General features: G+C 43.0%; 1 protein-coding gene across 1 annotated transcript in view; it reads right to left on the bottom strand.

The window, feature by feature from the left end:
- Positions 1 to 9,006: 9,006 nt before the first annotated feature.
- Positions 9,007 to 24,066, bottom strand: part of LOC127028510 (E3 ubiquitin-protein ligase KCMF1-like) — a 40,596-nt gene continuing 25,536 nt past the window's right edge. The window contains exons 7-10 of the mRNA XM_050914267.1: positions 21,442 to 21,543; positions 17,952 to 18,126; positions 10,981 to 11,260; positions 9,007 to 9,619 (exon numbers count right to left, since the gene is read on the bottom strand). Coding sequence (XP_050770224.1) covers positions 9,367 to 9,619; positions 10,981 to 11,260; positions 17,952 to 18,126; positions 21,442 to 21,543 — 810 coding nt within the window. The 3' untranslated portion in view covers positions 9,007 to 9,366. The remainder of the gene's footprint in view (positions 9,620 to 10,980; positions 11,261 to 17,951; positions 18,127 to 21,441; positions 21,544 to 24,066) is intronic.

Raw genomic sequence — 24,066 nt, 5'->3', positions numbered from 1 at the left:
GGGGTACACTGCTTGTCACTGGTGTCCAACTAGACTTCGTGCCACTGATTGCCACAGTCTGGGCCTGGCCATTCAGCCAGTTTTCAGTCCACCTCACTGTCTGCTCATCCAGCCCATACTTCATCAGCTTCTCTAAGAGGATCTCATGGGAGACAGTGTCAAAAACCTTACTCAAGTCCAGGTAAACAATATCCACTGCTGTCCCATCATCCACCAGGCCAGTCATTTCATCGTAGAAGTTTATCAGTTTTGGTCAGGCATGACTTCCCCTTGGTGAATCCATGCTGGCTACTCCCAATCACCTTCTGGTCCTTCGTGTGCCTGGAAATGGTTTCCAGGAATAGTTGCTCCATCACCTTCCCAGGAATGGAGGTGAGGCTGACCGGCCTGTAGTTCCCTGGGTCCTCCTTCTTGCCCTTCTTGAAGATAGGAGGGACATTTGCTTTCTTCCAGTCCTCAGGCACCTCTCCCAATCACGATGATCAAGCAAAGATTATCAAGAGCAGCCTTGCAATGACATCTGCCAGCTCCCTCAGCACTCGTGGGTGCATCCCATCAGGGCCCATGGACTTCTGTATGTCCAGGCTGCTTAAGTATTCCCTGACCTGATCCTCTTCCACCAAGGGTACATCTTCCTTGCTCCAGATTTTCCCCCTGGTCTCTGGGACCTGGGATTCCTGAAGGCTGGTCTTGCCAGGAAAGAATGAGGTGAAGAAGGCATTCGGTACCTGAGCCTTTTCCATGTCCTGTGTCACCAGGGCCCCTGCTTCATTCAGCAGCAGGCCCACGTTTTCCCTAGTCTTCTTTTTGTCACCTATGTACTTAGAAAAGCCCTTCTATTTGTCTTTGATATCCCTGGCCAGATTCAATTCCATTTGGGCTTTGGCTTTCCTAACCTCATCCCTGCATGCTCAGACAATGTCTCTGTATTCCTCCCAGGTTACCCATCTGTGGTGGGTCGACCTGGGCTGGCTGCCAGGTGCCTACCAAGCCACTCTATCACTCCTCCTCCATCTACAGGACAGGGGGAGAAAATACGTCAAAAAGCTCATGGGTCGAGATAAGGACAGGGAGATCACTCAGCAATTACCGTCACAGGCAAAACCAGACTCGACTCGGGGAAATTAGTTTAATTTATTGCCAATTAAACAGAGTAGGACAATGAGAAATAAGAACAAATCTAAAAACACCTCCCCCCCACCCCTCCCTTCTTCCCAGGCTCAACTTCACTCCCAACTCTTCTGCCTCCTTTTCCCTCCCTGAGCGGCACAGGGGGACGGAGAAGGGGGGTTGCGGTCAGTTCATAACACTTCATCTCTGCTGCTCCTTCCTCCTCACGCTCTTCCCCTGCTCCAGTGTGGGGTCCCTCCCACGGGCTGCAGTTCTTCACAAACTGCTCCAGCATTGGTCCATTCCACAGGGTACAGTCCTTCAGTAACGGACTGCTCCAGCGTTTTTTACCCTTTCTTAAACATGTTACCAATGTCACTGATTGGCTCAGCTTTGGCCAGCTGAGGATGGATCATCTCCCTCAACCTGCTGGCAACAGTTCTCCTAATGCAGCCCAGGATACCAATTGCTGGCTCATGTTCAACTTGGTGTTGGTATTGGCTTTACATGGCAAGATTATGGTAACGGGAGGGGCTGCTGGGGTGACTTCTGTGAGAAGACACCAGGAACTGCCCCCATTTTGGACAGAGCCAGTTCCAGCTGGCTACAAGATTGACCAGCTGCTGTCCAAAGCTGAGCCAATCAGCGACAGTGGTACTGCCTCTGCGATAACATGTTTAAGAAAGGATAAAAAATGCTCCGCAGCAGCTGTGAGAGAGGAGTGAGAGACACAACCCTGCAGACACCAAGGTCAGAGAAGAAGGAGGGGGAGGAGGTGCTCCAGGCGCTGGAGCAGAGATTCCCCTGCAGCCTGTGGAGAAGACCATGGTGAGGCAGGTTGTAACCCTGCAGCCCACGGAGCACCACGTCAGAGCAGATATCCTCTACTCAGCGCTGGTGAGGCCACACCTGGAGTATTGTGTCCAGTTGCAGGCTCCCCAGTACGAGAGAGACATGGACATGCTGGAGAGAGTCCAACAAAGACGATTAAGGGTTTGGAGCATCTCTCCTATGAGGAAAGGCTGAGAGAGCTGGGACTGTTTGTTCTAGAGAAGAGAAGGCTCAGGGGGGGATCTCATCAATGTATATAAATACCTGAAGGGAGGGTGAAAACAAGATGGAGCCAAGCTCTTTTCAGTGGTGCCCAGTGAGAGGACAAGAGGCAATGGGCACAAGCTGAAACACAGGAGGTTCCGTCTGAGAATCAGGAAACACTTTTTGACTGTGAGGGTGCCTGATCACTGGAACAGGTTGCCCAGTGGGGTTGTGGAGTCTCCCTCCTTGGAGATGTTCAAAAGCTGTCTGGAGATGGTCTTGGGCAACTGGCTCTAGGTGGCCCTGCTTGACCAGGGAGTTTGGACCAGGTGACCTCCAGACATCCCTTCTGTATTGGGTTTGCGTGGCAAGGTTTTGGTAGCGGGGGGGCTACAGGGGTGGCTTCTGTGAGAAGCTGCTAGAAGCTTCCCCTGTGTCCAATACAGCCAATGCCAGCCGGCTCCAAGACGGACCCGCCGCTGGCCAAGGCTGAGCCAATCAGCAATGGTGGTAGTACCTCTGTGATAACATATTTAAGAAGGGGGAAAAAAACTGCTGTGCAACAGCAGCCAGGAGAGAGGAGTGAGAATATGTGAGAGAAACAACTCTGCAGACACCAAGGTCGGTGAAGAAGGAGGGGGAGGAGGTGCTCCAGGCGCCAGAGCAGAGAGATTCCCCTGCAGCCTGTGGTGAAGACCATGGTGAGGCAGGCTGTCCCCCTGCAGCCCACTGAGGTTAACGGTGGAGCAGATATTCACCTGCAGCCTGTGGAGGACCCCACACCAGAGCAGGTGGATGCACCCAAAGGAGGCTGTGACCCCGTGGGAAGCCCGCACTGGAGCAGGCTCCTGGCAGGACCTGTGACCCCGTGGAGAGAGGAGCCCAAGCTGGAGCAGGTTTTCTGGCAGGACTTGTGTCCCTGTGGGGGACCCACACTGGAGCAGTCTGTTCCTGAAGGACTGCACCCCACGGAAAGGACACGTGGAAAGGACCCATGCTGGAGCAGTTCGTGAAGAACTGCAGGCCATGGGAAGGACCCACGTTGGAGAAGTTCATGGAGGACTGTCTCCCGTGGGAGGGACCCCACGCTGGAGCAGGGGAAGAGTGTGAGGAGGAAGGAGCGGCAGAGACAACGTGTGACGAACTAACTGCAACCCCCATTCCCTGTCCCCCTGCACTGCTCGAGGGGGGGGAGGAGGTAGAGAAATCGGGAGTGAAGTTAAGCCCAGGAAGAAGGGAGGGGTGGGGGGAAGGTGTTTTAAGATGTGGTTTTTATTTCTCATTACCCTACTCTGATTTGACTGGTAATAAATTAAACTAATTTCCCAGAGTCGAGTCTGTTTTACCCGTGATAGTAATTGGTGAGTGATCTCCCTGTCCTTATCTCGACCCACGAGCCTTTCATCATATTTTTTCTCCCCCTGTTCAGTTGAGGAGGGGGAGTGATAGAGCGGCTTGGTGGGCACCTGGCATCCAGCCAAGGCCAACTGTATTGGGTTTGCGTGGCAAGGTTTTGGTAGCGGGGGGGCTACAGGGGTGGCTTCTGTGAGAAGCTGCTAGAAGCTTCCCCTATGTCTGATAAAGTCAATGCCAGCGGGTTCCAAGACGGACAACCCACCACACCAACCCACCACAGTATCCCAAGACCTGTTTCCTCCTTTTACACGATGAACATTATTATGGTGTTAAGGATGGCAGGAAGGTATTTGGGGTGAGAAACATTTGTGATCTTTCTCATACACTGTATAACCATGGCCATAGCTGTAAATATTATTGCTGGCTCTGCTTGTCTTGCGACTATACAGTTAACTTAGGGACAAGGATAAGGTGCCCCAGCTACAGACTGCTGAGCAGGTCTGGTGAAATGTTTAGATAGGCACAAGGCCCTGGCTATTAAAAGAGAAACTGGTTGTTTGGCTATGATTTTCTGTGAGAAGTGCAAGGCCTATGTAGAAATCTATCATGGATGTAAAGGCTGGAAGTGCGGAATGTGCTATAAACAGATCTGTAATGTACACCAGCACCAGTGTTTCAAAAATCCAGAAGGAGGGCATGGCTATATTATCTATGAGATGGAATGTATGCAGGAAACCAGAACACATATTCTGAATGACATTTTTGCCATGGAGTTAGCACTGAATGCCCCATGGGATGAAGAAGGGGCAGAAAGGAAAACTGAATGAGAATGGGAGTTTAAAGGGGACACATGTCTCGTAGACTTTATTCAGTTGTTTATGGACACAAAGTTTTGGGGCTACATGTTCCCAGGGCATAACGCCAAAGGCTATGATGGCTACTTTGTTGTTACTTAGATTCTGAAGGAAAAAATGGATATGCAATTAATCCCCCATGGTAGTAAATGCACGTGCATAGAAGTACCCAGCCTGAGTATATGTGGTGGGTTGACCTTGGACTGCAGCCAGATGCCCACCCAGCTGCTCACTCACTCGCCCTCCTCAACAGGACAGAGGGAGAAAATAAGATGAAAAAGCTTGTGGGATGAGATAAAGACAGGGAGATCACTTACCAGTTACCATCACAGGTGTTGTGGGTTAAACCCGATAGGCAGCTAAGCACCACACAGCCGCTTGCTCACTCTCTCCTAGTGGGATAGGGAAGAGAATCAGAAGGGTAAAGGTGAGAAAAGTCGTGGGTTGAGATAAAGACAGTTTAATAGGTAAAGCAAAAGCTGTGTGCGCAAGCAAAGCAAAATAATGAATTCATTCACTCAGTCTCATCAACAGGCAGATGTTTAGCCATTTCCAGGAAAGCAGGGCTCCATCACGCATAATGATTTCTTGGGAAGACAAATGCCATAACTCCAAACTCCTTCCTCCTTCTTCCCCAGCTTTTATTGCTAAGCACAATGTCATATGGTATGGAATATCCCTTTGGTCAGTTGGGGTCAGCTGTCCTGGCTGTGTCCCCTCCTAACTTCTTGTGCACCCCCAGTCTACTTGCTGGTGGGGCAGTCTGAGGAGCAGAAAAGGCCTTGACGCTGTGTAAGCACTGCTCAGAAATAACAAAAACATCCGTGTTTTATGGACACTGTTTTTGTCACAAATCCAAAACATAGCCCCATACAAGCTACTATGAAGGAATTTAACTCCATCCCATGGAGTTTTGAGATATTCAAAAGCTGTCTGGAGATGGCCCTGGGTAACCGGCTCTAGGTGGCCCTGCTTGAGCAGGAGGGTTGGACCAGATGACCTCCAGAGGTCCTTTCCAACCTCAACCATTCCACCATTCTATGAACAGACAGGGGCCCCAAGACAGAAATGCATGCACATGTAGACACTTGGCTTTTGAGGCAAGCTACAGTGTCCTTAAGTAATCTGTGAGTAAGAGTCCACACCCTTAAATAACACACCCAAGGTGATAGGTTAAAAAAAGGCTCTCATTTCTTTCAAAGACAGAGGGAGATATACAAGTTAGAGCTACTGCCAAAGCTCACAGTTCCACTTCCAGCCTCACTGCATGTCAGATGAGCAATCATGCTGGTCCCTTCTGTGTAGAATCACTATGAAAACATTACCTTCGTGTGCTGAGCCCAGACTGCTGAGCACATCCCATGCTTAGTTTGCAACCCATCACGTTTCCATCCAAGACCCAAATCTCATCCAGACCAAATGTCATGTTTCTTCCCCCACTCGTTTCCCAGACAAAGTATTTGCTAAGGGACAGACTGTCCTTTCCCTGCTACAGCAGTAATAACTTTGTCCCCCTCCATAAACAGGAACAATGACCCGATCAGAGCCAATACTCTTTAACTCCCACAAACCAGAAAAGCTTCCAGTAGGTGAAGCTGGCAAAGGCTAACAACAACATTGTAGAAGTGAGAGAACCAAGAAGCTCCTATGGGAAGAACAAAGCCTCATTTCCAAAAGAAACTACCCAGTGGAAGTAGTGACAGCCATAAAGGCTTTCTACTGAGAGGTTTAGTAGGTCTGACAGTCTCCAGAACCAGTTATAATACTAGTAAGATGTAGTTAACCACTTCACCTCCTGCCCATCTCATTTGACTGATTACCTCCAAGTCCCCAGAGATGTTTAAGTTAAAATGCAATTTCATTCTGTTCCATGTTCCACCCACCTCACGCAAATGTCTGGTTCTGGCACAGTACCAAACAGATGAAAAACCTGGTTGAATCAGATTAGAAGAGTTGCAAATAGTCTGAATTGCACCATACATACTAAACATAAGTACCCACAGGCACCTAAAGCAGGACTTGTTCCCCAACAGCTTCAAAAAAGTTCATATCTCTTCCCATTTCTATATATGAATATGCCCTTATCTCTCCAAAAGGGATCATTTTTGCAGCACTTGTAAGCTCAATATCAGCATCACACTAAGGACAGCTACAGCGCTTTCAGTCAGCACAGAATGCAGGTAAAAGACCAAGCTGACCTAACAGTCTCACTGGTCTCCAGAGCTAACATACACACACAAAGGTCAACATCCTCACACAGGTAGAGTCTCATTTGCCATCTTGCAAGACTCAGTCTAAGGGCACACGGGCACCCTCCCCTCCCCTGCAAAATTCAACACAACTTCCATACTCCATAAGGCAACATACAGATTCTTGGCTGATTAAACAGAGGAAGCAGAAGCAAGCCACGTCTGAGCTCCGAGGTGCAAATTCACAGGAGAGCACACCAAATTCCAGATGTGCTCTCTATTCATAGATGTAGCCTCTCTGCAAAGATTGTCACAGGCTGTGCCACATTTTTGGGAAAACAAACTTCTCTCACACAAATGCACAGTATTCAGACTTCTTGTGAATGTCAGGTATGCCAAATGCTAGGGCCCTCTTTTCTGAAGCAGTGGTATTAAGGTAGGAAATTATGTGATATCCCCTTCAGGCTCCCCTTGAAAAGTTCTCAAAGGCTATTTTCACTATAGCCCATGGCATTATAAAAATAAACATCAGTATTTTGAAAGTAACAAAAATATAATTCTGGGAAACATTCTTTCAATGAAGAACACTTCCCTGCAAATACTCATCAGCAGAGTGCTAGAACAACACTCTCCCGGTCACTGTTTGGCATTATTTCTAAGCTAACAAAATCTAACACACTTGTGATTCTTAGAGGAGTTAATGCAGTAACTAAATTTAATTTTAAATGTAAGCCAGCAGATACTCAGATTCTGATAATAAACATGGACAGTAAGAGTTCGCAGGCTTTCCAAGTGCTTTATGTAAAAGCAGAATGGAGTTTGCAAACCCTGCAACGTAAACATCCTCAATAGACCAGCTATATATAATTTTAAATAAAAATTAATATTCATTAAGATACTGGTTTTAAACAAGTCTTTTCTAGAAATTCAATGCACGTACCTATAAAGCTATAAGATTACATGCTTAATCACTGCTACATGCACTGCACAGAATATGCACTTTAAAAACAGTGTTTATGTAAATCACCCAGGGTTTCGCCATGAAACGCCTTTGCATACAGTTGTAAAGGACAGTTTAATTCCAGAATTTCTTCTACAGCTATCTATCTGGATAATACATCATCACCAAAGAATCAACCGAACAACAGCCCTTAAAATGCTTTATTGAACTGAGTCTTTTTGTAATGTGCAGAAGATGTGTCCGAAAAGACTGCAGTCTGATTTTTTTTTTTTTTTTTTAACATCCTCAACAATCGATTAAAAATGAATCTTTATTGAGGGTAACTCCTGAGATAACCAGAAGACTAGTGTAAAAAGTTCCCTTAAAACATTTTCTGTTGCAGAGACTAAAAGAAAAACAATGCTAATACAGTACTAATGGAAACAATCAGAATTTGAGAATTGAGAAAATGAGAATGGAACTCAAATGTCAATCTATGGGGTAGCTTCTTTTGTTGCTGTTATCTTAGATTAACATACATATCACAGTTCTCTTAGGAACATCATCAGGTTTTCAAGTCTAATTTTCAGAAGTTGTGTGCATTTTTATCTTTATAAGCTAACTTTACATCCCAAATAACTAAAGCCTTGCTGTCCCTTGCTTTGGGGCTATTATAATAATCCATACAAAAAAACCTTATAGGATTAACAGTATAGGCAAATAGGTAGCATGACTCAATTAAAAAGGCTTTATTTTTTATGTCAGAAATATAACCCAAAACCCCAATAAATAAAGGTTGATAGGAAGTTAGCATTAAGAATTCAATTGTAACATATGGAGATATCTGGAAAGTCAAATCCTCAAGCTCTCCTGATACTAAGGAGTCTCTGCAAACTATGAAGCAAATACATAAATAACTCAAAATGCTCAAAATGATAAGGACTGTGAAGGCTTAGAACTAAGACAACATAATCCAGGTTAACTCCCCCCCCCCCCCCCCCCCCCCAAACAGTGAATATATGAATCATTTACACCTAAATCAAAGTATATTTAACACAAAAAGGAAAACTTTAAAGAAAGGTGAACAAAATTTGGTTTTAGGGCACACAGAAGCCCTTTGTGGTAGATTCCAGTAGTGGCCCTTGTTTTTTGTCTCCTACAGATGAATACAAAGTTCAATTCCACATGGATATGATGTCTAACAGGGCAACATAGTGGTCACAATATAGCAAAATGTCACACTCTGGAAGCAAAAATATAGCCCACTGCAGAGTTTGCATTAATATGCAGGGAGAGCACATAAAAAGGTCATTGGTCATATGTTACTCAAAGGCTACTTCACGGCCACAAACTGCTAGTGAGCATTAATCTTTTTTTTTTGTCACATTACCTTTGAATAATGGGAAAGCTTTGGGGTTTTATAGTTTTACTCCTTGTACTTACAGTTTTTAAATGACAAGGTCACTAAAATTCATGCACGCTGCAAAAAAAAAATCATGCAGTAGTTAAGGTAAACCATCCAAGCAATTTTTATTCATTAATATTCATAAATACACACAGCAGCTTCATTAGAGATTTTTCATTTTTTCCTCTTCAGTTTGAATGTGGAGTATTAGGAGAGCTTTTTGCACATCAAGCTACAGGACGCAGAGCTTTTTTCTCCGCACTGCAACCTATATTTACCTGCTAAAAGTAAAAATTGGTTAAGTGGAAACGATTATCATATATATCTTTTCTCTCTTCCTTTGAATGTACACAATGTAACAAGAGTGACAGACCTGAAATTACAATCACCAAAACAAACCCAAGATAGTTGTTGTCCACTTTCATTGGCAAATACAGCACAGAGGACATCATTGTCTGTCTGCAAAGTGGGATGCCATCAAAGAGGAGGCTCATTTCCTTTATTATTCTCTTTTAAATTTAGATTTTCTAAAGCGACATCTAGAGGCATAATATCTACACAGCCCATAGCACCAAAATCAGCAATCTCTCCCCGTTCATCCTCATCTGAGGAGGAACTTTCTTCCCGCATCAAAGTGGACAGTAGAAGCTCTTGAACAAACAAGCTGCGGTCTGCCCGTTCGCTTTCCTTTGACTGACGCTCTGCTTCTGACATCTTAGGATCATTCAACCTGCATAGCATCACAGAAAGAGAGAAGACAGGCTTAGTAGTATCATCAACAAAATGGGCTTTCACTAATTGCCTAAACAGCTGGACTGACGCATGCTGAATAACATCTGAAAGCCATTCCTTTGAGAAACAACCTAGGTACTGCTGCACTTCTTTTGACATGTACAGATCTGACAACACCTGGCACTCCTGATGCAAGAATACAGACATTTAACAAACTTGTTCCTAGATGCTTCAAAAAACTTCATAGAAGTAGATTCTAAGGCTGAAGGAAAAAAATAGCTATTTCTGAAGTTTCTTTCCCTTCAGAGGGGTTTTGTTTTAAGGAGTGTTAAAATTCTCTAGTCATCCCTTAAGTGCTCATTTTGTCCCCAGGACAACTTCTAAATGCAAGCATGACACAAAATACATTACTACACACATAATGCCCAGAGATTCCCAGAGCACAGTACATCATTCACTTCACTTATCAGTGCATGCACCATCACCTAATAGAAGCAAGGAAATTGCTTGCTCCAGTTCTATCCTAGCTCACAAGATCAGTGACTGACATTTGCAGATACTTTCATTAAACTTATTATTTTCAAAAAGTTTTGGATTGAGATATTATCACAAGTTTTGATAAAAATCAGCATGGCAGCAATAACTTGTCCCAACCCAGGTTTCTAGACACAGAAACTGTTTAAATGCCTGTGCTCTTTCTCAACGTGCAATTGAAAAACACACCCCCTCCCCCCTTGAATCCAGAAAATCAATATTCTAAACCTCCTAAAAGAGCTGGAATGAGAGTGGGCAACTCTTCTATAGCAGAATGGACTAGATGATCGTTGTAGGTCCCTTCCAACTGAACTATTCTATTCTATAGAACTCTAGGATAGAGCTATGCTTCCTGAAACAGATATGTATTCTGCTTATTAATAGCTTATTTGCTTTTTTCATCCAAAATACTTTTATATATAAACCTCTATTCAACCTTCAGCCTTCATTAAAGATTCATTTCCTATTAAATAAAACTACCTTTTAAGTTCTCTCCCCTCACATTATCAGCATAAAAGTTTGAAACATATTATTGTAAAGGCTCTTGTTTTACCAGAAGTAGTAGGGTAAACAAGCACAGTTTACCAAAGTAATATCCCTTATGTTTCTCTTCAAATTGAGAAACAGCAAGTAATATTTATTCATTGCCTAGGAACAAACACACAGCAGGGTTGAAAAGGAGATGTTACAAATGCAAACAAAAGCATAGTATCTCAACTACAAACTTCATTAGGGATCTGGCAGTAGTTTCACTGAACTCTATGTCCATAACAGGACCAAGGAAAACAGAAATGGCAGAAGAGTTAAAACCACAGAACAAGTTACCTTGTAAGAAGAAACTGGGAATTCTGTATAGTCTGCTGATTGTTTTCTGTGTTAGATGTATTGGTTGGTGCTATAGATTGTGCAAGAGTGGTGGGGATGCTGCTTGTGTTAGTGCGTCTAGTTGCATTGCGTGCAGTCTCCAGTTGTTGTCTTGCTGCCTGTGCATGCTGTCGTTCCAACTGCAGTTGCATCTGCAGCTGCTGTAACTGAGAAGCAGAAGGGCCAGAAGAATTGAGCTGCCCTGCAGAACGTCTCACGCCTGATAACTGAGATAAAAGCTCTGCCAGAAGAGAGAGAAGTTTCTACAGTGAAATCTGCTTAAATACATATCACACAACAGCATAAATATGTCCTGAATACCAGTATATTGATTGCTTTGCTTTCTAAAACCTTTCATCAATGAAATTAATGAACAAATCGTACTGATTTGAAAAGCTTCATGGGCTATCTATTACAAGCATCCCATGTCTCAAAGCCCATAGGGTAATTAAGATTAAGAATCATCTAGAGTAAAGAACTGTGCATAAGAGAGCCAAAGCTTAAAGTTTTTTAAACCAATAGGAGTCAACCTATGAGGAATATCATATAAGCAATATCCTGTGCAACAATTCTCTAAAATTTTATCTTCAAGTCAAAATAGTTATTGACTAAGAAACCACTTCAATTCTGACTTCAGTTGGTGGCTTTATATCCCCCCATGCACCTTCAATGCATATTCCAGAGGGAAGCTGTGCTGCAGAGAAGAGAAATATTACAGCATCATTTCAGACATTTTTAGAAAATATTCAGTTCAGAAAGGTTTTTCAAATGTTGTATTATATGAAAAAATATTTGACCACAGCAGGGCTTTTTTGTGAGACTTTCGACCTCTGCTGGAAAAAGAGAAATTCTAATGTTAAAAAAATTAAATAAGTAAGTCTAGCCTGGATTCCTTTCCTCCAAAGTTCAAGACTGTGACAAATTCTGTCCATGCTAAGCATTTCCCAAAATAAACGTTAATAATAAGTTATTGCTCAGTGATTTATTACATGTTATATTCCACACAAAGTTGTGAGTACTACTTTGTTGTGTTTGATGCAAGGAGGGCAGAAGTAGAAGATTTTTTTTTTCCCCTATCCATCCAACCCTCATTAAAGCTGCAAATTGTTATTACAGGTCATAAAAATTTTCCTTCCATCTTACTTTCAAGATATAATCCTTTGAAACTAGGCTTTTCTTAGGGGAATAAAGCACAATGCAGTAGCTCTTTGCATCAGGAACACTCGGAATGCCAACAGTAAATGCTCGGGTCACTTTTAATCAGCACAACTAATCACATCAAGATTAACTACCAATAATATTTTATTTCACTAATTACTGATAACCACCACAAGGAGAAAAATAAATAAATAAATAATGTTTACAGGTCTGTTACAAGCATAAGTTCTAACTTCTGGTAGTATGTCCTAATTATTACCCCAATACAAAGGAAGACTTATAACACTGCCAGATAAGACAGATATATTTATCCTCACTGTTTGTAAGATCACTTTGAGTACAGCTTAACAGAACCCTGGTAGCAGATGTGAATTTGAGACACAGGCTTGGCATGACACAGACACCCAGCCAGGCTGCATTACATTCTCTGAATGCAAAAAACATATTACTTCCACAAAAAGACAATTCCACAAAAAGACAAGACTCAAAGGAATACCATTTTATTACACATGCTCCTAAATGGGAAGGCCTTGTGAGGCTGAAACAAACCAAGGCAGCCACTTCACATTTCACTCAGCTGAACTAACACCCACTGTAACGGTAAGAGGAAGTCTTGCACTCCAGGACACACAAACATCCTCCCTTCTTGCACCAACTCTAGTGCTTTACAGACCCACAACCTAACTTAACTCATTAAGATGACAGAAAATTTTTCATCCTCTTTTGCTGGGATATTTTTAGTAGTAGGAGTGCAGCCAGCAGGTCCCGGGAAGTGATTCTTCCCCTCTATTTGGCACTGGTGAAGCTACATCCAGAGTGCTGTGTCCAGTTGTAGGCTCCCCAGGACAAGAGACACATGGACATAACGGAGCAAGTCCAGTGGAGGGCCACCAAGATGATCAGGAGGCTGGAACACAGTACACGAGGAAAGAGCGGGAGAACTGGGTTTGTTCAGTCTGGAAAAGAATACTTCGGAAGATATCTTATTGCTGTCTGAATCTACCCAATTGGAAGATACAGAGAAGACTAAGCTAGACTCTTCTCAGAGGCATACAGCAACAGGACAAGAGTCAGACAGGGGAACATGGGAAATTCCAATTACATCCAAAGGGTTTTATTTTTTTTATCCTCCCCACTCCTCCCTTTTAAAACATGAAGGTTTTTAAATACTAGAACAGGTTGCCCAGGGAGGTTGTAGGATCTCTGTCCTTGGAGGCATTCAAAACTCAACTGAATGAGGCCTTGAGCAACCTGATCAACCTGATCTAAATAGACCTCCTATGAGAAATGGGTTGGAAATAGACAACCTGCAGAGGTAAATTCCAAACTAAATTTTTCTATTATTTTTCTGCCATTTCAATGAGTTAAATCAGCTCACAGAGGGCCCGAAGAGCAACCAGCACAGAGGCAAAGGAACTATGCCTATGGAAGGGGGGTGGGGGTGGGTGGAGCTGCAGCTTCCTCTTTCAAAAGCAATGCACTCTTAAGTTGGTTCACTGCCTCTCGAGGAATCATAGCCTAACAATAAGAAGCTCCAGTTTAAACATTCATGCCCTTCCAGGATCTGAAGCAAAGGCAGATAATAGCAGGAACTTATCTAAGTGCAGGAAGTTCTGAAGTTTCCCTGACACTTATCATCTTTCACTATATGAGTGTATGATATCTTAAGATTTTACATTAAGACAAATTATAGCTCTTTTAAAAATCAACTTCTCGGTCAATTTTTATTTTTACCTCTTTATAGAGAACTTATTCCTGAAAATCACAAAGTTGAAAAAATACTTACAGATTATATCTGTAAATCCTAAAAACATGCCTGTGTGATTGTTGGAAGTTAAAAATGAGACATCTTCCCCTTGAAAATTCTCCTAAATCTGACCAAAATATGACACAGAAATCAAAGAATGGTTTGGGTTGGAAGGGACCTTCAAAGATCATCTAGTCCAACCCCCCCTGCCATGGGCAGAGGACACCTTTCACTAGATCAGGTTGCTCAAAGCCCCATCCAACCTGGCCTTGAACACTTCCAATGATGGGGCATCCACAACTTCCCTGGGCAACCTGTCCCAGTGTCCCACCACCCTCATCATAAAAAATTTCTTCCTTATGTCCAATCTAAACCTACCCTCTTTCAGTTTAAAACAGTTGCCCCTTGTCCTGTCACTACAGGCCTTGGTAAAAAGTCTCTCTCCATCTTTCTTATAAGCCCCCTTTCTATATGGAAAGGCCGCAGTAAGGTCTCGCCGTAGCCTTCTCTTCTCCAGGCTGAACAACCCCAACTGTCTCAGACTTTCCTCATGGGAGAGGTGTTCCAGCCCTCTGACCACTTTTGTGGCCCTTCTCTGGAACCACTCCAACAGGTCCATGTCTTTCTTGTACTGGTGACCCCAGAGCTGGACACACACTGGATGCAGGACACTTGGCCTTGTTGAACTTCATGAGGTTCCCATGGGCCCACTCCTCAAGCCTGTCAAGGTCCCTCTGGATGGCATCCCTTCTCTCTAGTGATTCAACTGCACCACTCAGCTTGGTGGCATCTGCAAACTTGCTGAGGGTGCACTCAATCCCACTACATCGTTGATAAAGATATTAAATAATACTGGTCCCAGTACGGACCCCTGAGGGACACCACTCGTTACTGGTTTCCACTTGGACATTGAGCCATTGACTGAAATTCTTTGGACACAGCCATCCAGCCAATTCTTTATCCACCTAACAGTCCATCCATCAAACCCATATCTCTCCAGTTTAGAGGCAAGAATGTTGTGGGGGACTGTATCAAAAGCCTTACAGAAGTCCAGGTAGATGACATCCGTAGCTCTTCCCTTGTCCACTGATGCAGTCTCTCCATCATAGAAGGCCACTAGATTAGCCAGGGACGATTTGCCCTTGCTGAAGCCATGTTGGCTGTCTCTAATCACCTCCCTGCCTTCCATATGCCTTGACATAGCTTCCAGGAGGATCTGTTCCATGATCTTACTGGGCACAGAGGTGAGGCTGACTGGTCGGTAGTTCCCAGATTCCTCCTTTTTACCCTTTTTAAAAATGGGTGTGATGTTTCCCTTTTTCCAGTCACTGGGGACTTCACCTGACTGCCACGACTTTTCAAATATGATGGAGAGTGGCTAGGCAACTACATCAGCCAATTCCCTCAGGACCCTGGGATGCATCTTGTCAGGTCCTATGGACTTATGTATGTTCAGGTTCCTCAGGTGGTCTCGAACCTGATCTTCTTTAACAGTGGGAGGGATTTTGCTCCCCCAGTCCCTGCCTTGAGGTTCAGGGGCTTGAGAGATATGGGAAGAGAGATTACCATTGAAAACTGAGGCAAAAAATTGTTGAGCACCTCAGCCTTCTCCACATTCCGCAGCAGGATCAGAGCCTGCAAGCGCGATGCTTCCTGCAGTTGAAGTAAGAACACTTCGTCCACAGGCTCCCCTTGATTGGGCAGCCTGTAGTAAACACCAACCATGAGGTTTCCTTTGTTGGCTTGGCCCCTAATTTTTACCCATAAGCTCTTAACCTGTTCATTGCTGCTTTTCAAAGACAGCTCTGTGCAGTCAATCCATTTTTTTTTTTTTTTTTTTTTTTTTTTACAGAGGGCAACCCCCCCCCCTCCTTCCTTGCCTGTCCCTCCTGAACAGTTTATAGCTATCAATTGCAGCACTCCAGTAGTGCAATTCGTCCCACCACGTTTCAGTGATAGCAATTAGATCATAGCTTTCTAGCTGCACAGTGGCTTCCAGCTTCTCCTCTTTGTTACCCATGCTGCGTGCATTGGTATAGAGGCACTTCAGGTGGGCTATCAGCCTTGTCACCTTTTTAGAGGAACATGCCCTAATTCCTTTGAGGCTTTTCACAGGTGTTCCCCTGTTGGTTCCTAATACATCAGCAGCCCCTGGCTCCTGTCTGGTGCTCAGAACTCCATCCCCTTCCCCCACTAAATCTAGTTTAAAGCCCTCCTTATAAGTCTGGCCAGCTTGTTGGTGAAGACCCTCTTGCCCCACTTGGTCAGGTGAATCCCATCAGCTCCCAACAGACCCAGCTTCTCAAAGGTAGATCCATGATCATAGAAGCCAAAACCTTGAGCATGGCACCAGCCACACAGCCAGGCATTCACCTGTTCAATTCGTCTTCTCCTTCCTGAACCCCTTCCTCTGACTGGGAGGATAGAGGAGAACACCACCTGTGCTCCAGATCCTTTTAACATTGCTCCGAGGGACATATAGTCTCTTTTGATGGTTCTAAGTTGCCTCGTCATAGTATCATTGGACCCTACGTGGAATAGTAGGAGCAGATGATAATCTGTAGGGTTCACCAGGCTCAGCAGCCTCTCAGTGACATCGCAGATGAGAGCTCCTGGTAGGCAGCAAACTTCTCTAGAGAAATTGTCTGGACGGCAAATGGGTGCTTCGGTGCCTCTCAGTAAGGAATCTCCATTTACTAATACTTTATGTGCTTTTCTGGTGGCACTGGTTCTAATGTGGGTGGGTGGTTGGATCAACTTCGCATGGTCAGCTTTTCCTGGATCCTGTTCATTACTCATGTGCTCTTCATTCTCCAACCCCAGAGCACTGTATCTGTTACGTAGGGGCACTTTAGGGGAAGGGGGAAGGTTCTTCCTTCTGCCCCGAGCAGAGACAAGGGTCCAGTCTCCTTCATCTTGTGAGTTTCTTGTGTCAGTCAGCTTGAGGTTGAATTCAGGCTTACCTTCCCCTTGCACAACCTTAAGGCAGGGCTGTCGCTCAGCTCTATATAAAATGCTTATTAAAACACAGTTATTTAAGAATTTTAAGAGAGTTAAAAGACCTCCTAAAAATCAGCAAGCCTGTCATCCAAACTGTAATCTGAAAGTAAACTGAGCACATTTTAAATGTCTATCAATAATATTCCAATTGAACCAATTTCATCTTGATGAACTCAAGTACAGCACTTGGTTTGTGCTAAAAAAATTAAGATTCATCTCTAACACCTCTATGCACACGGCAAATTAAAGCTAGATGCATTGAAGTAGGTAATGGTGGTTAGAAACAATTACTTTTAAAAATACATACATACATATCATATGAGGAGAGGCTAAGAGACCTGGGACTCTTCAGCCTGGAAAACAGAAGGCTCAAGGGAGAGGAATCTTATCAGTGTATATAAATACCTGAGGGGAGGGAACGAATGAAAGGGAGCCAGACTCTTCTCTGTACTGCCCACTGACAGGGCAAGAGGCAATGGGCACAAATTAAAACAAATTAAATCCATCTGAACACAAGAAAACACTTTTTTACTGTGAGGGTGGTCAAACACTGTAACAGGTTGCCCAGAGAGGTGGAGGAGTCCATCCGTGGAGATATTGAAAACCTGACTGGACACGGTCCTGGGCAGCCTGCTCTAGGTGGCCCTGCTTGGGGGGGGGGGGGGGGGGGGGGGGGGGGGGGGGGGGGGGGGTTGGACTAGATGATCTTGAAAGGTCCCTTCCAACCTCAACCATTCTTTGATACCACCTGTGGACAGGTCAGTCATGGGAACGAGCCTAGAAGTCTCTAAATTTAAAAGCACAAGCTAAAGGGGCAGTGTTTTTCATTTCAGAAGTTCCAGGTTCAATCCCTGTAGACAATCCAATTAAGGATACTATTCATCAGTAAACACCCATCAATTATGACATTGGGAAGCATTTTTTTTTTTTTTAAACACAGAAAAAAAAGGCAACTATTATCATCTTGGATTTTGTTTCAAAGTCTCTTTAAGGACTCTCAGCTAAAATCAGTGGTTACAGCTCTTACCAGCTATAGGATCCATGGTTTCTCTATTGCTTGGAGAATATGAACTCTGAGAAGATGAAAGCCCACCAGTGGAACTGCTAGTAAAGTGCATGTTTGATCTACGTGCACGGGGGCCTCCCAAACCCCGGCCTGGGTGAAACATTCTACGTACGTGCCGAACGCCACTAGATTCATCATAACCAAGCAGTTAAGAAAAGTCTTTTGCTATCAAGTATTAAACAGCAAGAACATTTACTAGGTGGAATAATCAGGCAACACACTATTCCTCATTCATAAAACAATGATTCAACTTTATAAGTGTAATGCAATCATAGCTATGGTGCCAGTCAGACCTATAGATCTGAATCCAAGGCACCCAGGGCTGCTTGCACCGAATTCATCTTTCCCAGGCTTTTTATCATGTCTAAAAAATGTCAGGATGGATTTCCTGCCTTCTGGATCAAAGTTTTCTACTAGGTAATTTAAACTGATAATATTCAGCAGAACACATTATTCAATAGACATAAGGATTTTAACATCAAAATTGGGAAAGGAGGGTATTTAAATACTGAAAATAATCTACAAAGTTTTATTGCCATTCTTACCAAGAGCACATAGTAATTATTTCATTTTATACTTTTATCCAAGGAATTTCACTCACTCCAGTCTTCAAGAAATTGCAGGTCAACAGAGGATTCAGAACTTCTCTCATACCCCTTTGCTTCATCTTCCCTCTTTCTCCACACAAATTCCATTTGCTCCAACTATGAAAACAAGCCCTTTCACTTTCTTTATTTCCCACATTTCTTAGGAGATGTCTATAAAAGCTATGACTTGAAATATAAGCTTTTTCATACATACTAAGAGATTACCAGGAAATCATTTAAAGATGATCTTTCCCAGAACAGTGTTAACACATGAGTTCTCCCAAGACAGTCTAGCTAAAGCTTCCTTTTATCTTAAGAAGCACTAGTGCAATTAACTACTAAGCTAGGAAATTATGTACTTGGACATATCTTATTCTTCCAATTTCTAAATTAGTAGCTTTAGCTCACCTTATCTCCAATTTTCTTATTTTCAAAAATAACATGTTTATCACTTATATAAAATCTATTATTTGTATCAGACTGATGCCCAATGTACTTATCCCACAACGTATGATTATGGTGTAGAATTCATTTCCTCATGACATCGCTGAGTTGAGAAATTTAAGAATGAAAAATTATTAGACTTCTTTTGGCAAGTAAGAATATCCACTTACTATAATAAATACTTTCAGGAAGAATTGACTTTCAAATCTATTATGCTATAGAGCATAAAACATTTCACTTGCAGGGTTGGGGGGGGGGGGAATCTCCTTTGGGACAGAATATAGTTGTCTAGCAGAGACTGGTTTGTTCCTCCTTTGAATCTGTTGATACTGGATACTGGTAGTGACAGAACATTGTCACTAATATTTTACTGATTGACTACTGCTCTCATGCAGTTTGGGAAGCTTTCCATAGCTATATCTGACAGAAAAATGCCCCCATTTTGGGATTTTTTTTTTTTTTTTAAAGTAAACTTGGGAAATAAGATAACTAGAACATCCTTAATATAAATCCTTTGAAAAATTCTAGCCTTAGTCTCATTTAGAAAAGGATCTTAGTAGCTTGCTAACTGCATCTTTCAAAGTGTTTTTAAGATAAATAACATTATTTAAATACTAGTTAAGACTATATTGATGTCTCACCCAACTATGCTGGGGTTAAAAAAGCATTTGGAACTCTTAACTCATTGCAAACATATACTGAAAACAACCAAGCTAGAACCATTTACATGGTCAAGACTAAAGTCATGTTTTAAACAGTAAAACAGTTGAAAATTGTTTAAGAAAGAAACTGGAATTTTAAGAGCTGTCCAGAGTCTCCAGGGATAAAGGTGATATCTTGCAGTGGCTGCACAGGATTCTTCACAAGAAATATGTGCAGCCATTTGAAATAGCTTTAAAAACCCTTCTAACTGCTACACAGAAGACAACATCTTTTCCTAAATTGTTAGCAACTGGGCGGGGGAAAATCTCTCCCCCTTTTTCTTCCTTTTAGTCTTAGCTGTCAGAAGACATGAAATAGCACCCAACATGGAACAACTAGTCCAGAAAAAATTTCTCTATCAAGTTTTGTGGACTTGGCAACACTGATTGCTAAAGCAATGCTGTACAGAAACTTCCACATGCATTTTCTATAATTATTTATAACATGGTCCAATTTATAAAGCTCCCCCCCATAAGTTTTGTGATGACTGACACTGTGGCCTTACTCAGTAACTGAAAAGATTATTCTGATTTCTCTAGCTCTTATGTAGCTAATAATAAACACACATTTCCCAATTAAAAGTTATCTGACATCACTGATGTGGGAGGGAGAGGAAAAGCTCCAGAAGCGTGAATTCTAATCCAACACCTCATCCACTTCAATAGGAAGTTAATTTCACCATGTAATTGGGACTGACAATTTAAATGCTAACAAATTTAAATGTAAATACAGATCACAATCAAAGTGAAACCATTTCCTCTAATGTTGCTAGCAGTAGATATAATGAACTTGAGTTGTTAGGCCTTTTTTTTTCTTTTAAGAAGCCCTGAACAAAAAAGGCACTATCAAATTACACTAGTATTGTATTTTTTTTTAAATGAGATATAGAAAGATAAATAATTTATAGAGATCACTTAACGAGAGTTTTTCATGATGGCCTGTACTTCCATGAAGTAAGAGTACCTTCTGAAATTATGTTGTAGGTATTTGTACAGCAAAAAACAAGCCACATTACTGTTCCTAAGACCAAGTAACACAAAAGAAAATTGTACTTAAAGTGCGAAGAAACCGACAGTTTGAGCTCTTCAGTCATCGAGAGTAGTTATATCACTGCAATCTGCAGATAACTGAAAGACAGCCCTAATCCCTAGGAAGCCTCCTGATAGCTCTTTAGTTATATCTTAAAAAAAAGTCAATAAATAACAGGCTGAAACTACCCTATTGAAATACGGTGATAAAACTAATCAAACACTTAAAATCACTCAATTTCAAAGTTCAAAGCATTCTCCAACACATTTGCTTTTGGTGAAATTTACTGCTTTCAGTCTTGTAATTATCTATAATACACTATTGCATCTGGATTGCTGCTTTCCCATACACAAAATGGCATCAGAACTAACGACCAAGAAGGGTAAAAACTGCAGTGCAGAAAGAAGCAGCTGGGTGTCAAAAACATCTTTAAAAGGTTTTGCTATCAGGAATAAAACAAAAACACACACCCACATTGTCAAGCTACACCTAAAGCCCATTCACAGTCTGACAGATATAAATATATACACATATAAAAAAATCACACATACAGATCCTCTATAACTAAACACCAATTCTAAAAAATAAGCAAAACTGATGTAGCCAGTTGACTACAGAAGTCAAAACAAGTAGTTACAGCTATCATAAGGAACAGTCTATTCCTTTTTCCTCAACTTAAGAAAGGATATTAAATCTCTAGGAGCTCTGTGTTCCAGTGTAAGATGAGCTGCAAAGTCATCTGTGACATGATTAGGATCCCCTCCAGGTAATGCTGCACATATTGGACAGATCTGAAACAACAAAGTGAGAAAAAAACCAAACACAACCAACTTTACACAAATCACAAAACACATAATTCAGAGTTGATCACTTGACATGGATTCTTATACTTTAAATATCACATTCTAATCCTATATCTAAACAGCCACAGGTTTAAAACAGTAAATGTGTTCAAATGCAGCTGTTAATTTTAGTATCTTTTTAAGACCCACTTTTCCTTGTAATTATGCTTTTAATAATACCACAGAAACCAAAAAGTAAAATTTTCAAATCCTATCTGCAATGTTTCAGCTTTCAAACTTGTCTTTATATGTCAATTCCAGCACAGACAGTAGGTCTGGTTACACAGGATTACTGCTTGTGTGTACCTGCATATGACATTATCAGGTTCATTTGCTGCTCTTTGAATCCCCAAGCAACTTCTCATTTATCTCACCAGAGAAGTGTGGGAAGGAGAATGAAACCAGATGTGAATACTCATTAAAGTATCACCACTGAGACCACCCACTGAGGTAACATGCAAGTAGAGATTTGGCAGAAAAGAGAAACTCCTTATTCCTACCAAGTATTTTGGGAGATGGCATTATAGTTTTGTTTTTTCCTTAAGCCTAAACACACATTTAAAAAAAAGTCCAGGGACACTTACTGCCATAGCAACCTTCATTTATTATTTTTACTTTTCCTCCCAATGAATTTGCATCCACCTGAGAGAAGTGTGCCTTAAAAGCCCTTTGCAACAGTTTTGCAGGCCAGCCTTAAAGTTTGACAGATCACAGGTTAATAAGCCAGAAAGGAGAAACTTCCACACAGTATGTTAGGTCTTAACTACTCTTCCAGGGAGATCAACCTGGACTTTGCAACTGATAAGACTGTAAACTAGGGGGGAGACCCCGGACACCAGACTGGGAGGGGTGAGGGAATCAATAGAACCATACAAACCGATGAAGAGACATGCAGGGGGAAGGGAGAGCAGAGAGAAACAAAAGGGGAGGGTAGACAGAAAGGGGTATAAAGTGGGCCGGTCGCATGTAAAACAGAGCTGATCAGTATGTTTCTCTGGCTGAGCCCTGAGCCTGATCACCACAGTCTGTCCTGTCTTCTTATATCTTCTTATTAAATCTTAACAATCTCTGCATAATCTCACTCTCTATCCCATGTGTATGTATGCTGCAAGGACTAAGTGCCAGCTACTGGTGAGACCTGTGTATGTGTGAATGAAATGTGGCACCAGCTACTGGAGTCAGACTGGGACTGTAGGTGCCCCTGTGGCCTGTGGTGTCAGCTACTGGAACAAGTGAGGGTCCTAGCAACAGTAGTTGGAGGAGCCATAGCTCTCTAGACCTAGGGCGGGTACTACAAACTTTGTGCCTGGAGTGCTAGCTACTAGGGGGGGCCTGTCATGAGCAGATTTGGTCCCAGCTACTCCAGTCAGACCAGGGGTGCAGGCACCCCTGGCCTATGGTGTCAGCTACTGGACTGAGTGGGGTCTTAACATGAGCTACTGGAGCGAGTCATGGTCTCTGCCTCCAGCCACTGGGGCAGGAATGGTGTGTGTCCCAAAAAACAGCTAATGGGGGGGACCAGCACGAGTGAGGGGCTCAGCACTGGTGGCTGGAGCAGGACCACCAGTCACAGCCCATGTGGTACCTGGTACCAGCTGCTGGGGGAAAGGGGGGGGTTGGTGTCTGCATCTTCCCCAAACCTGGTGTGCATGTGTATTGGCTAGCAAACTTCAAGCTAGACTAGCTAATGAGTAGGGAGGAGCCTCGAGTCTAGGCAGGAGTATGAAGCAGGCAAGGGTCTGTGCTGGTATGCCCCAGGGGGACTTGCGAATGTGGAGTGCCTGTGAGATGAGTGCATGAGCGCTTGCTAGTGAGCATCAAGCTGGACTAGCTGGCAAGTAGGAGACCTGTGAAGCAGGTAAGAGTGCCTGGGATCCAGGCAGGGGTACTGGACAGACAAAGGAGGCCATGCTAGTACTCGAGGGATCACAGTGAATGTGTGTGTGCTTGTGAGTCTAGAGAGTATCATGTGTGTACCTTCACTAGTGACCTTCTATCTCTACCAGCTGAAGAGGAAGAAGGGGACTTGGCTGCCTATACTTATGTTTTATCCAAGTCCTACACGTAGGTGCTGTTGAAGGCAGCACAGTGTCTGTGGTTGTCTGTGTGACGGGCCATGTCAGTGTCCTCTGTGTGTGTATGGGTCTCTGGAATATGTGCTCAGCTTCACTACTGGTTGAACCTGCAAACAGGAAAGTGGCAGCTGCATCCCTCAGCCAAGGCAGAGGCCCCAGGTCCCTGGGCTGGGCTTCAGCAGCTGAGCAGAAGGGAGTCCTGGTCTGGAGAAGGCGGCTACGCTCTTAACATCCCTTAAAATTAACAGATCACCATATTACTTTGAATGAAATCCAGGAGATGATTAAAAAGCCTTAAGCCAGTTCGGCTCCAAACATCACAGTTGACTCAACAGTTTCTAGATCTGTTCTCTTATTACCACCACCTCCCTATTTATACAAGTATACTGGTTTTGGC

The sequence above is a fragment of the Gymnogyps californianus genome, unplaced genomic scaffold (assembly GCF_018139145.2).
Source record: "Gymnogyps californianus isolate 813 unplaced genomic scaffold, ASM1813914v2 HiC_scaffold_34, whole genome shotgun sequence".
Classification (NCBI taxonomy): Eukaryota; Metazoa; Chordata; class Aves; order Accipitriformes; family Cathartidae; genus Gymnogyps; species Gymnogyps californianus.
The sequence above is the reverse complement of the archived record's forward strand: the minus strand, read 5'-3'. Positions and strand labels throughout refer to the sequence as shown.